Here is a 13,048-nt window from a genome sequence, read left to right on the forward strand (position 1 = left end):
CCTCTCGGTTTTGGTGAATCAGAAATCTTAACTTATTGCACCATTGCCCCAGTTTAGGTTGAATACATTATAGTAAGATGTCGTTTGACTTGAGGTAAGCCTTATTACGCATAGTGACCACTTTTACTTTCAGCGACAGAGCACTGTGCACTCCACGAGTATCAGTGTGCAAACGGCTACTGTATTCCACGGTCCTTTGAGTGCGACCACTGGGACGACTGTGGGGACAACAGCGATGAGCAAGGCTGTGGTAAGGGCGAAAGTGACTAAAGAACTCTGATGACCATAAATTATGTTGTTTGCACTATAATTTCAAAATGTTCTTATCATTGTTTCCAAACATAAAATAAAGAACTGCTATTGCTAAAATTCTTAGTTTTTTATTTTATTTGGAAGAATGTGACGTCCCAGGCAAACTGCATAGCCTATAAATGTTGTATTTTGCTACAAAAATGTATTCAAACACATGTAGTAAATTTAAAATGTAGATAGACTCCCATATTTTTTAAGTTGCAGTGTGTTTTTAAAGATAGGTTTAAGGGCAAAGTCATTGGCACATCATTTGTAAGCCAAAATGTTGAATTGTCTGAAGAATTTGGGAGAGAATCCCTAAATAATATGTTTTCAGCTGTTGGAAAATTATCAAGTTATTTGCTATTGTTATCTCATACAATTTGTATTTATTCATTATATAAGAATGGATTTTTAGTAGCCTATTGTTTTCAATTTATGGCCAACTTGATTGACATGTAGGCTAGGGCTCACATGTTTAATAATAATCCCCTCAAATATTCAATTGCAATCAAAATGTGTTAACATTGTTAAATATAACTATTTGTTGTAAATGAGAAATACATGTCAGTTCCATTCTTTTGTTCTTCAGTGTATCAGAGCTGTAGCGGCAGTGAGTTCACGTGTTCCAGCGGCCGTTGTATTTCTCAGCGCTGGGTGTGTGACCAGTTCAACGACTGTGGCGACTACAGTGATGAGAGAGGATGTGGTGAGGAAACTTCTTGTGGAATGGGAAATTCAGCACAAACATCAAGAGTTATTTGAAATCAAGTGTGAATCATTTTGTCATAGCTGAGGAGTTAATTCATGATAAAAACACTGAAGAGGCAAATGTATTTGTCAAATGATGCAAAAAGTCATTTGGCAAAACATTTAGGTTTTTAAGAAATGTAATTACAAGTTGGAAAAGAGAATAGTTTGTTGACATCTTTCTAATTCATAGTTTAATTTCAAGTTTTTTTCCATGTTTTTTAGATAGTAACTCTAGAGACTGTTACCCTGGCGAGTGGGGATGCCCAGGCTCGACGTTGTGTATACCACTGGGCAAAGTATGTGATGACAAACCTGACTGTCCTGGAGGAACAGATGAGACCAACTCCACCGCAGAGTTAACCTGCAGTAAGTCACACAGATGTGGATTTTTAACATGGGTTTGAAACATCGGCACTTATGAGTCCCATACAAAACCTCATTATACCCATCAATATTTGTCTTTATATCCATACACTGAACATATCCTGTTCAGTAGAAACTCAACAAATTGAAGTGAACTGAAGTAAAAGTTGCCTTAGTGAGAGAGATGTGGTCACATGCGGATCACCCCACCTTGGCAGCACTTTCATAGGGCTTTAAATTGGGTGCAAGGGTTTTACACCATTATATTGTGTTGCCCTCGTAAATGTTTCTCAGAAGTCAGCTGATGAAGGTGTGAAGTGATCACAGCTTTCACCGGCTTTCTTATCACTGCTTTCACACTCATTTTCCTTGGGCGAACACTAATGCCCTCTAAAATCCAGAGTTGATGTTGGCTATGATGCTGATACTGGTGCCGATAATGAAGCTCTGGTAGACCAAGCTGCTCTGATGATGATTTCAAGTAAAAACCTTAAACTGTGAGCTAGTTTTCACCACAATGTTGATTTTCTTTTTAACTCACAGGCCTGGAGCTGTGCTCCACCTTGAGCTGCGAGTACCTCTGCCACCCTTCTCCTCAGGGAGGTGTTTGCTACTGCCCCGATGGTTTTATAATAGCCAATGACAGCCGTTCCTGTGTAGGTGAGTGCCATATATCATGTTTTTTTATGGAAACAAAACTAAACTTCTTATTTGTGGCGTTGTTGACAGCAGTATGCTGAACTACTGTATGTATCAAAGCAGCATGAAGTAAGAGAGAGGTAAAGGATGGCGATGGATCTGGAGGGGTTAATTTCTAAGATCTTCTAACATTGTTATAGGATCTTTAGTCATGCCTAACTTCATGGTACATTACAGGATACCGTATTCTGTACTGTGTTTAAAAAGAAATTGACTCAATTTCACAGCACTCTAGTTGCAAATTACTGGTAAAGATTGCCATCCTGATGCCTAAAACATAAATGAAATGGCTGTTTGTTCAATTTTCCAGACTATAATGACTGTCAGATCTGGGGGATCTGTGACCAGCTGTGTGAAGATCGTCCCGGGACCCACCACTGTAGCTGTGCTGATGGATACTTCTTGGAGCAGGGTCATATCTGCAAAGCCAATGTGTCAGGTACAGAGTGTCACACATCACATTGCATATGTTCATGCTCCTTCTTAAACATGAAAAAGTTAAGGAGACAGTGTCCATACCATCATATATATAATTTTTTTTATATATATATACTTTTTATTGTGTTAAATATCTAATATAACCATTGCTGTTTTTGCTTTCAAGCTGGACTGCCACAGCTCATTTTCACCAACGGGGGTGATGTGATGATGGCTGATATACATGGGCGCTTTGTCAGAACTCTGGTGCCGTCCCAGGGCAAAGGTACCGCTGTAGGGGTGGCATACCACTGGAACAGTGACACAGTGTTCTGGAGCGATACATACACCAAAAAGGTCGGTCTGGATCCTTGTCTGGTGAAATTTATAATCACAGTATTCTTTTTTTTTTCACCTATTTTTTTCTATTTCTTCCCTCCTCACCTACTTCATGGCTTATTTATTTGATTGCAAAACACATGGCACTTGTTGTTATCTGAACTGCAAAACTTAATTAGCACAAATAATTTATTTCCATTGGCGATTAGTGCCCGAGCCGCTGGGATCTCTATGCTTTGCTCATGGGCAATGAGGCAGGAGTTGAGATACAGAGGAAAAAAGAAAGAACAAAAGAAAATCATCAATTTAATTTAATTTTTGTTTTACCAGGTGTACTCTGCCAACTACAACGGGGGCAACATTAAGGAGATTATGACCGCTGCAGTCTCAAATGTACAGAACCTCGCTGTGGACTGGGTCAACTTCAAACTCTATGTCTTAGAGGCCATGGTGGAGCGCATTGACATGTGCGACTTTGATGGAGGGAATCGGGTCACACTGGTGGCTGAAAACCTGCAGACTCCTCATGGCCTGGTCCTGGACCCTACAGTGGGGTAAGTTTAAATGTTTTTAGTCTACCTGGCACTAAATAGCTTATCTAGCGTCCCGTTAAGCCTGTATTGTTTGTTTGTTTGTTTGCAGCTACATGTTCTTCACAGACATGGGCGTTGCCAGTGAGCAGATGAAGCTGGAACGTGCCTTCATGGATGGCAGTAATCGCATGGAGCTGGTGAAGAGCAGTCTGGGCACTCCAACAGGAATAACCCTAGATATCGTCAGCCAGAGGGTTTACTGGTCCGACAGCCACTTTGACACGGTGGAAACTGTCACCTACAGTGGTTTGGACAGGTAAGAGGGGTTGCGCTGAAAATTTTAACAGTCATAAAATATTTCGCTGGCTGGAGAGTAACTTTAAGCTTAAAAGGGAAAAACAACAACACAATTGATGGTGTGCGCCCCTCAATGGTCATTCTGAGGTGTTGTTGTCTCCAAAGGAAAATAGTCCTCAGTGGTGGAACCCAGGCTCCACACCCATTTGGAATTGCCGTGTTTGAAAACCACGTCTTCTTCACCGACTGGACCAAGATGGGCGTGGTGAGAGCCGACCGCTTTAACGGCAGCAACCCGGCACTCCTCTATCGTACTGCAAAGCGACCAGGCCATGTGGTGGTCTCTCATCGTGTCCTGCAACCTGTTGGTAAGAGAGACACACTTCAGAATTCATATCGAGTTCACTGGTCCCCATGTTTCTGCTGCTGATTAAATAATTCCCATTTAACCGAATTTTGTATGTGTATCATATTTCTAGTTTTTGTCAATAAAGGATCAGTTTTAAATACTGGCCACTCTTATATTTTGTAAAACCTTCATTTGTTACATTCATTCATTCATTCATTCATACATTCTTCACCTATATGAAAGTCCAAGGTGCTGTGTTTAAATGACCTCATCATGTCCTACAGTGATGAACCCTTGCGGCAGACACAATGGTGGCTGTCAACAGATTTGTGTATTGAGTCACCGCACCGACAATGATGGTCTTGGCTTTCGCTGCAAGTGTCGCCATGGTTACGACCTACAGCCTGACCGTCAGACCTGCTTTGGTGAGTTCCCCCATGATAGAGGGCCAAACAATACAGTGTTCATGAGTTTGTCTGTCACTCTGTCTTTGTAGAAGTTTTTTTTTAATTAGTCATAAAATAATCAATGCAATTTACAATATTACATTTTAATTATTTAATTATTTGGTCAAAGGCAGGGATTTCATTCAAGTTGTTGCTATAATGACCCTTAAACATGTATAAACTGTATATTTAATTGTTTCTGGGTTTGCATTAAATTTAAGCTACCATATGCATTATCACAACATTCGTTCCAAATAGTTTAGACAGTATGTGTACATTCTTTGAACTACTGCCACTCACTCTTTAAACAGAGGTGAAGGACTTCTTGTTGGTAGCCACCTCTCTGGCCGTGCGTGGAATCCCACTGAACATATCCCTCCAGGAGGACATCACCCTGCCCATCACAGGGCTCGGATCATCCATCTCTGGCTCTGCTGTGGAGTTTGACGGCAACGAGGCGGCCCTGTTCTACAACGACAGGTCCAGGGGCCTTATCTACAAGTCCAACCTTAACGGCACTGGTGAATTTTTTATTACATTTGTTTTATGAAGCAACACTACAAGGGCGCGTAGTGAGATCAGATTTCTGTTTTGCATAAAGAAATAAAGGAAACATTTTAATTTGATTTGATGTTACCCATAGGATATGATAATACTATAAATGTTTTAATCCTGTGTGTTCACATCTCACTGTATTTATTTGCATGCAATCTCAGTCCAACAGATTTTGACGGGCTACAGAGTGGGAACGGTTGACTCCATGGCTTACGACTGGACCTCCAAAGTCTTGTTTTGGACCACAAGCACATACAAGTCGGTGGTGGCCTTCAAGGTCACAGACAAGTCCAGGCGAGACATTGTGACGGGCCTGAGGTACCCAAAAGGAATTGCTGTGCATCCAAGTGCTGGGTGAGTGCTTAAATGTGTTGGGACGTAAAAACTAGAGAGTGATTGGTTTGTTCTGAGGAGTCGCGGGGACAAGCAAGGGAAATCAACACAATTCACTGCACACTCACTTTACAAGCTCTGCACTGAAATATCTGTAGTAATGGCAGTGCAGAAGTACCTTTCATTCAAATTCAGCATATGTAATCATCTCAATTAGTTTAAAAACTGTTGGGTTTTTTTATACTGAAAACTACAACATTACAATAACAGTCCCTATCACTATTTCAGTCCTGATTGAATATATTCCGGTTTCACAGTTACGCTATCATCCATGAAAAAGAAAGTTTTATTTTTGACTGACAGAAAACAGACCTGTCCTCTTGTGTGTCTAATCACAATGTTGATCCACAGCTACTTGTTTTGGTCTGACTGGTACCGTCCAGCGTTCATAATGAAGGGCTTCACTGACGGCAGTAACGCTGTTCCTCTGGTCAACACAACACTGGGATATCCGTTTGGACTCGCTGTTGACTATATGTAAGCACATGACCTGCAGGATTATGATTTGATTTCAGTAAACAATTCTCAGGCTCTTGTCCAAGAATAAAATGTCTGTTGTTATGTGATAATCCAGTATTCCTTCATATTCACTAGTTTTCCATGTGATTGGTCTTCAACAGGATGGACAGGCTGTACTGGGTGGATTCCCTATTGGACCAGATTGGTCACATTGGCATTGAAGGATATGACAGACAGGCTTTTACCAATATTGGCCAGATCACTTCACCTTTCTCTCTAACAGTTTATTCAGGTGCAGTTCCTTAGTTTCTACTCATGACTCCTCCTTATTTAGTTACACTTATATTACAAACGCACAATATTATTCAAATTGTTTATGCTGTTATTCTTTTCAGCTTTGACATTATAAAATCCAAATGGTTTTATAAAGTGTGAATTGCACACTAATACAATCTAATAAGGTGCCTCTTTAACTGTAAAAATAAGAAGCATAATCATCCATTTTCTGTCTTGTAGACTTCCTGTATGTGTCTGATACCAGGATTAAAGGCATATTTCGGTTGAGGAAGAGGGATGGAGGAGAAAACATCATGATCAGAAAAGGAATCAATGGCATCATGAATGTCAAGGCCTACACACCTGACCTCCACAGCAGTAAGTTTGCACACACACAGGGAGGCCAATGTAGACAGTGATACTACTGTGTGTTATAGATATTTGGGAAATGAGTTGACCAGATACAACAAAAATTCCAGAAAGCCACTGACCCTGCTTCCTTATCACCGACAGCGTACACCAGCCGCTGCAATAGGGTAGCCAACGGCCTCTGCAGCCACTTCTGTTTCCCGATCCCCTCCTTCAGTCGCGTGTGTGGCTGTCCGTACGGCATGAAGTTACAAGCCAACCAGAGGGACTGCATCAAGGACGACTCGGTTCCCCCACCGGACAGCAGCTGCGGCGACTACGCCTTCGAGTGCGATGGAGGACGCTGCCGGCCCAACTCCTACCGCTGTGACGGATATGCCGATTGTGTTGATAAAACCGATGAGGCCAACTGCACTGATACAGGTGAATGATTGAAGAAAAAGAAGGAAGTGTCTTTTGTGTTTTAGAAGTGCACTATTGGGAAAGGGTCAAGCAGGGCCGATAATGTGAAAAAAAGTATAAAAAAATAAATACTAGTGATACTGAGCAAGAGCAGAGTGCGGGATCTTCTTTTTCTCATCTGTGTATTTTTATCCCACACACCTGCATCAAAGTTTTCTGGTTGTGTGAATACTCCTGTTAAAGAGTAGAGTAGTGGAAGTGGGTTGCTCCCGTGGTCTAGTGGGAGGAGCGTGTACCATTTGAGGCTCAGTCCTTGTCGCAGCGGACCTGGGTTTGACTGCGGCTCGGGCTGTTCTCTGCATGTCATCCCCCTTTCTCTCCCCATTTCCACACTGTATATCAAAAAAGTGTCAAATAAAAGGTGAAAAAACCTACTGAAAAAAAATACTGGAAGGAAATTATTGAGCGGATAAGTTATTAATCTGCTTTGTGTATATCTTCTCACACCAGGAGCGACTTGCTCTCCTCGAGCGTTTACCTGCAGCAACAAGCACTGCATCATGTCCAGTTGGCGCTGCGATGGCACGGACGACTGTGGTGACAACTCAGACGAAGTGAACTGTCCGACGCGCATCCCTACCACCTGCGCCGCCGGCCAATTTACCTGCGATAACGACAGGTGTATCGCTCCAATATGGGTGTGTGACGGTGACAACGACTGTGGTGATGGCTCGGATGAACACAACTGCAGTAAGTAGTACACAGGGGACATTGTTCAGCCCGCTCAGCTCACTCCCATGTCATTTACAACTAGCCTACATAAAATACTGTAGGGCTATAATCTTGTTAATGGAGCTGCGTCTTTGATCGACAGATTCGACCATCACTACATGTCCTCCTTCCTACTTCCTGTGTCCCAACCATCGCTGCATCTACAGCTCCTATGTGTGTGATGGAGACCAGGACTGCCTTGATGGCTCTGATGAGAAAGACTGTGGTAGGAATCACCATAACTGCACTCTTTATTGTGTGTCCGTTTTATTTGTTTGTATTTTCATTTATCGACATAACAACTCCTTATTTGAGCCAAATAGCTTCAAACCTGGATCCTGAAACACTTTCTTTCTCTCTTCAATTTTGATTGTTCACATTTTTTCTTTTCCCTCTTACGTTTCTCGTTTCCCCCTCAAGAGTTTGCCTGTTCCTCCTATGAGTTTGCCTGCGACAGTGGGGACCAGTGTGTCAGTTCCAGATATCAGTGCGACGGAGTGTTTGACTGCAGGGACCATTCTGACGAACGCGACTGTCGTAAGCTAGCAACACTCAAGCATGGAAATATACAGTATACCCAAATAAATAATGTCATTTGTGTCAATCAGTGATTTAATAGTGACACTTTGCAACACTCGGCTTCATTGTTGATTCGGTTGAGACACTAAAGCTGCATTCCAGTAGTAGTTGCACTTCCCCTCGTTCATTTACCCTTGCAGAAAGCCATTTCCATAGCATAACAAACATTGAATTTCGACACGGTAACTCAGATTATCAAGATATTGTTACTTACACATGGAAATTGTTTGCTCCGACATATTTTCTTATTTATGTTCTTATTTAAGACGAACTGCAATGCACTGTGGGTGATATCCACATCGGAGTGACCATGGATGTTCACTTGATCAATCAGCCCTTTGAGGGTCTATATCACGAAGTTCACTTCAGTTTCCAGGCAATTGGAATGACACTTAAGATGGCGGTGGGGATTCCCCCGAGGTCAAGTGCCTAGGGCAAGTGAACGAGGGCATGTTGAACGGGTATTGTAACGCAGGGATAGATGATGATCAATGACAAATACATATTACACCTCCTGCCTTGATGTTTAGTTTTTTCACTTTATGCCTGTGAGTTACTGCAACTTCTGAGAGAATGCCTTTGCAGTTACTGTCATTGTTTTTTTTTAAACAATATGTTTATTGATTTAAATTTTGACCAAGACATACAGAAATGTAACCGAAAAAACAATAACGGCAAAAACCAAACAACCAACAGCAATCACAGCAACATACTAACAAAAAATAAGAAAAAAGCATTAAAAAAACATTGTATATACAATAAATAAATTAAAATAAAACGATATAAAACATATAAATACAATAATACAAATTAAACTACTGTTCACTGTAGTCTGATCGCTTCTTAAAAATTATTTTTCTCAACTTGTTGCAAATCAAACACATGCCGATATGAACATTTCTCTCCCATATGAAGACTACTGATTTACCAAGAATTCCCCTCGTTTTCCAATATATGACCCACACCATTTTGTTCAACAAAGTCCAGGAATGGTCCCCAAACCTCCTTTGATAGTATATTGTCTACCCTTAACCATATACGTTAATATTCCTTCCATAGGCAAGAAACCATTTCTCTAAGCTACTGAGCAATACTAGGCTTATCCACACTTTTCCAAGCAAGAGATATTAACCACTTTGGTTGCGTTAAGCTCATGTCTGTAAGTATTTCAAACAGTTACTGTCATTGTAAAACACCTTGTGTCTCTTTGCAGCCACTCGAGGTCCAGGCCTCTGCCACACAGATGAGTTCCAGTGCCAGGCGGACGGTTTGTGCATACCAGATAAGTGGGAGTGTGACGGCCATCCGGACTGTGAGGATTCATCCGATGAACACAACACCTGCCCGCCTGTCACCTGCAGACCCAACTACTTCCAGTGTGCCAACAAGGCGGTGTGCATCCCCATGAGCTGGTTGTGTGACGGAGACAACGACTGTCGGGACATGAGCGACGAACAGAACTGCCCAACCCCTCCCTTCAGCTGCCCCTCAGGACAGTGGCTGTGCACCGACGACCAGGCGTGCATTGACATAGACAAGGTGTGCGACGGCCAGAGGGACTGCCCTAATGGAGCGGACGAGTCACCTATCTGCAGTGAGTTTGGTTTTAAAGCAATCATGCATTATATTGCGTATCAAAGAACGAGACAAAAGTATTACTAAAAAAAAACATTTTAAATGTAGGTGTAGAATACTTGAATAAAACAAGAATAAAAATTAACATAGATCCGAACCAAAAACGGACAATAGAAACCTCCAACAAGAAATGGAGAATGATACATGCACAAATAATAACTCGCTGTGTTGTTATTTCATGAAGACCAAAATGACTGCGCACTGAACAACGGGGGCTGCAGTAACGGCTGTGTACAGGGTCCATATGGGGCCCAGTGCACCTGTCCATCAGGGTATCAGCTGCTCAACGACTCCAAGACCTGTGAGGACATCAACGAGTGTCTGATCCCGGGTTTCTGCAGCCAGCAGTGCTACAACGAGAGAGGAACCTTCAGGTGCTACTGCTCAGACGGTTACCTCCTAGAACCTGATAGACGCACCTGCAAAGCTACAGGTCAGCAAACAACATGTGTTAACAAATACTGTGGCATTTTAAAGGTGGATTCAACAAGTCTGGACATTGCTTGTTTTTTGTCAAAATCGCTTTTTGTCAAAACTAGTGAATATCTGCAATCTGTCCGTACTGTGTGTGTGTGTGTGGGCTTATTTTTGGTTGTTGTTATTGATGTTTATAACACAACCTAGGCTCTATAAACTGGCAAAGGGTGTGCAAATAAAAGGGAGCTCACTGTAGTTAGGATGTGTATTAAAACAGTTTTTTAAGTGCACACACACAGTACCTGCAGGTAGCGGATCGTGAGAAAATATTCACAGATTTTGACGTGATTTTGACAACAAGCGTTTTCCACAATTCGCTGACTCCACCTTTAAAAGAATGCTGAATTGATGTAATACCAAGAGAAAATAAGGTTTTCAATGATTTTCTTGTGTTTATTAATGAATACATGTGTGTTTTTGTTTTGGGACACAAAACAAATGAAGTCAAAGATAAACCTAATCCATAAAAAGTTGTAAATGCAGCGTTAACAGGAAGAGCAAGGTATATAACCAACCCAGTTACAAAGAATATGCAAGCCAAGTGGAAAAGTATTAATTTGCAAGTTTATATATGTGAAAATCTTCTACATTGTAGAGCATATTTGATATAGAGTTATAATTTTCTATAAGATGTTGAACAAAATGTTTTCCTGACCTCAGACCAACTAGCAGCTGTGCTCCTGGTTGCCAAGCGGAGCCAGATCATCGCAAATCGAATCAACACGAGACCGCCCCAGATGAAACCAGTGATCAGCGGTTCAAGCATCGTGACGGTGGACTTTGATCGCGTGACTTCAAGAATCTACTGGGCTGATGCCTCGCAGAAGAAGATATGGAGTGCCTTCCAGAACGGCACCGACAGACGGGAAGTAAGAGAAATAAAAGCTCAGATGTAATAAAGCATCCAAAGGTCACAAAATGTATCTTCAAAGTTAGAATTCTAATTCTAAACCCAACTGTACAATGTCCACAGTGTTAACAATGTCCATGTTTTATCTAGGTGTTCTCCTCTGGTCTGATGGTGCCAGAGAGTATAGCTGTGGACTGGGTGGGTCGGAACCTTTATTGGACCGACTCTGTCATGGAGAACATTGAGGTGTCCACTCTGGATGGTCGCTTTCGGAAAGTCCTCCTCACCAAGAACGTCACCAGCCCCCGCGGACTGGTTTTAGACCCCCGTAACTAGTGAGTTGAGGCCATGCTTGGATGTTCTTTGATTAGATATTACATTGCTGCCTTTTTCTATGTTATATTAAGTTCCATTATTTTAACAACTTTTCAACACGTCACAAGAAATCATACAAAACATTGTCATTCCTCACAGCACCAACCTGATGTTCTGGTCGGACTGGGGTCAGAACCCCAGGATCGAGCGCGCCGCCATGGATGGAGCCATGAGACGAGTCATCGTCAGCACTAAGCTCTACTGGCCCAACGGCCTGGCCCTGGACTACACCACACGCAGGGTCTACTTTGCTGACGCCTACCTCAAATACATTGACTACTGTGATTACGATGGCAATAACCGCCATCAGGTCATGGCAAGTGACATGGTAGGTTAAGTTGGATTTAGAAATTTAAGAAAAAAAACTTGTACAGTACTCAAACTTGGGCAAAAAGAGAACAACAAAAGCTGTTTCAAACATCAGTGTGTCAAGTTGCATCAAAATAATTTCATCTGTTTTCTGCTTCTCACCAGGATCTACAGCACCCACACGGTATGACCATCTTCGAGGACAACATCTATTGGTCAGAGCGCTACACCAGCAAAGTGATGACGACCAACAAGTTCCATGGCGGCAACATCACAACTCTGATGAACAATGTCTATCAGCCAATGGGCATCGTTATGGACCATCCCATCAAACAGCCCAACGGTAACTTTTAGATAAAGGTGGGGTCAGCGATTCTGTTGTCAAAATCACTATGTCAAAATCAGTGAATATCTTGGGAAATGATGGGCATGTTGCAAGCTACAGTGGGCTTTTGTTTGCATACCATTTGTTTATATACACATTTACAGAGCCTAGGCTGTGTATTAACACACCCAGCGAAAACACACACAGTACCGACTGGTAACTGATTGTGAGGAGATATTCACGGATTTTGACAATTAGTGATTTTGACAACAAGGGTTCTTCAGAATCGCTGACTTCACCTTTAAACCGCAAATCTTAAATGCTTAGCTTTTGAAGTGTATTCAAACCTGTAATGCAATGTAGGAAGGTAAAAGCAGACAACTTCACAAATGTAATGGATGTAAGATTTCCACCATGTTGGCTTAACCAAATGATCATTTCAGTAAGCGGAATTGGATAATGTGTTGTAATATTATGTCATATTAAGTCTAATTGTGACTGTTGTTTTGCATTTAGCCATCAACCCGTGCAGAGAACACCTGTGCACTCAGCTGTGCCTGCTGGCAGGCCTGAGACCCAGGTACTACACCTGTCACTGTCAATCTGGATGGAAGCTGGATGCTGACAAACGCACCTGTATCAAAGGTTGGTTTTTGTTTTGTTTAACAGTAGCTTTTTTTTCTTTTCTGCCGCCATGTTCACAGGCTTTAACCATAATGAAAACATACAAACCATCTGGCTGAATATACATGTTCTACTTCTAGATATAAACGGTGTAGTGTTTCT

The 13,048-nt window shown here is 41.9% G+C and overlaps 1 protein-coding gene across 1 annotated transcript in view; it reads left to right on the top strand.

The window, feature by feature from the left end:
* The window catches only part of lrp2b (low density lipoprotein receptor-related protein 2b), a gene marked incomplete at both ends in the record, with an annotated part of 43,833 nt that overhangs the window by 3,488 nt on the left and 27,297 nt on the right, over nucleotides 1-13,048 (top strand). Inside the window, 26 exons of the mRNA XM_080048471.1 lie at nucleotides 134-250; nucleotides 884-1,000; nucleotides 1,267-1,410; nucleotides 1,951-2,067; nucleotides 2,417-2,545; nucleotides 2,711-2,880; nucleotides 3,193-3,416; nucleotides 3,505-3,711; nucleotides 3,858-4,060; nucleotides 4,326-4,466; nucleotides 4,799-5,008; nucleotides 5,204-5,396; nucleotides 5,787-5,912; nucleotides 6,056-6,186; nucleotides 6,411-6,548; nucleotides 6,684-6,962; nucleotides 7,452-7,691; nucleotides 7,816-7,938; nucleotides 8,133-8,249; nucleotides 9,505-9,885; nucleotides 10,111-10,359; nucleotides 11,064-11,272; nucleotides 11,404-11,588; nucleotides 11,728-11,956; nucleotides 12,103-12,280; nucleotides 12,779-12,907. Coding sequence (XP_079904597.1) covers nucleotides 134-250; nucleotides 884-1,000; nucleotides 1,267-1,410; nucleotides 1,951-2,067; nucleotides 2,417-2,545; nucleotides 2,711-2,880; nucleotides 3,193-3,416; nucleotides 3,505-3,711; nucleotides 3,858-4,060; nucleotides 4,326-4,466; nucleotides 4,799-5,008; nucleotides 5,204-5,396; nucleotides 5,787-5,912; nucleotides 6,056-6,186; nucleotides 6,411-6,548; nucleotides 6,684-6,962; nucleotides 7,452-7,691; nucleotides 7,816-7,938; nucleotides 8,133-8,249; nucleotides 9,505-9,885; nucleotides 10,111-10,359; nucleotides 11,064-11,272; nucleotides 11,404-11,588; nucleotides 11,728-11,956; nucleotides 12,103-12,280; nucleotides 12,779-12,907 — 4,686 coding nt within the window. The remainder of the gene's footprint in view (nucleotides 1-133; nucleotides 251-883; nucleotides 1,001-1,266; nucleotides 1,411-1,950; nucleotides 2,068-2,416; nucleotides 2,546-2,710; nucleotides 2,881-3,192; nucleotides 3,417-3,504; nucleotides 3,712-3,857; nucleotides 4,061-4,325; nucleotides 4,467-4,798; nucleotides 5,009-5,203; nucleotides 5,397-5,786; nucleotides 5,913-6,055; nucleotides 6,187-6,410; nucleotides 6,549-6,683; nucleotides 6,963-7,451; nucleotides 7,692-7,815; nucleotides 7,939-8,132; nucleotides 8,250-9,504; nucleotides 9,886-10,110; nucleotides 10,360-11,063; nucleotides 11,273-11,403; nucleotides 11,589-11,727; nucleotides 11,957-12,102; nucleotides 12,281-12,778; nucleotides 12,908-13,048) is intronic.

Source organism: Ammodytes marinus, assembly GCF_949987685.1.
Source record: "Ammodytes marinus genome assembly, chromosome: 20".
NCBI classification, from domain to species: domain Eukaryota; kingdom Metazoa; phylum Chordata; class Actinopteri; order Uranoscopiformes; family Ammodytidae; genus Ammodytes; species Ammodytes marinus.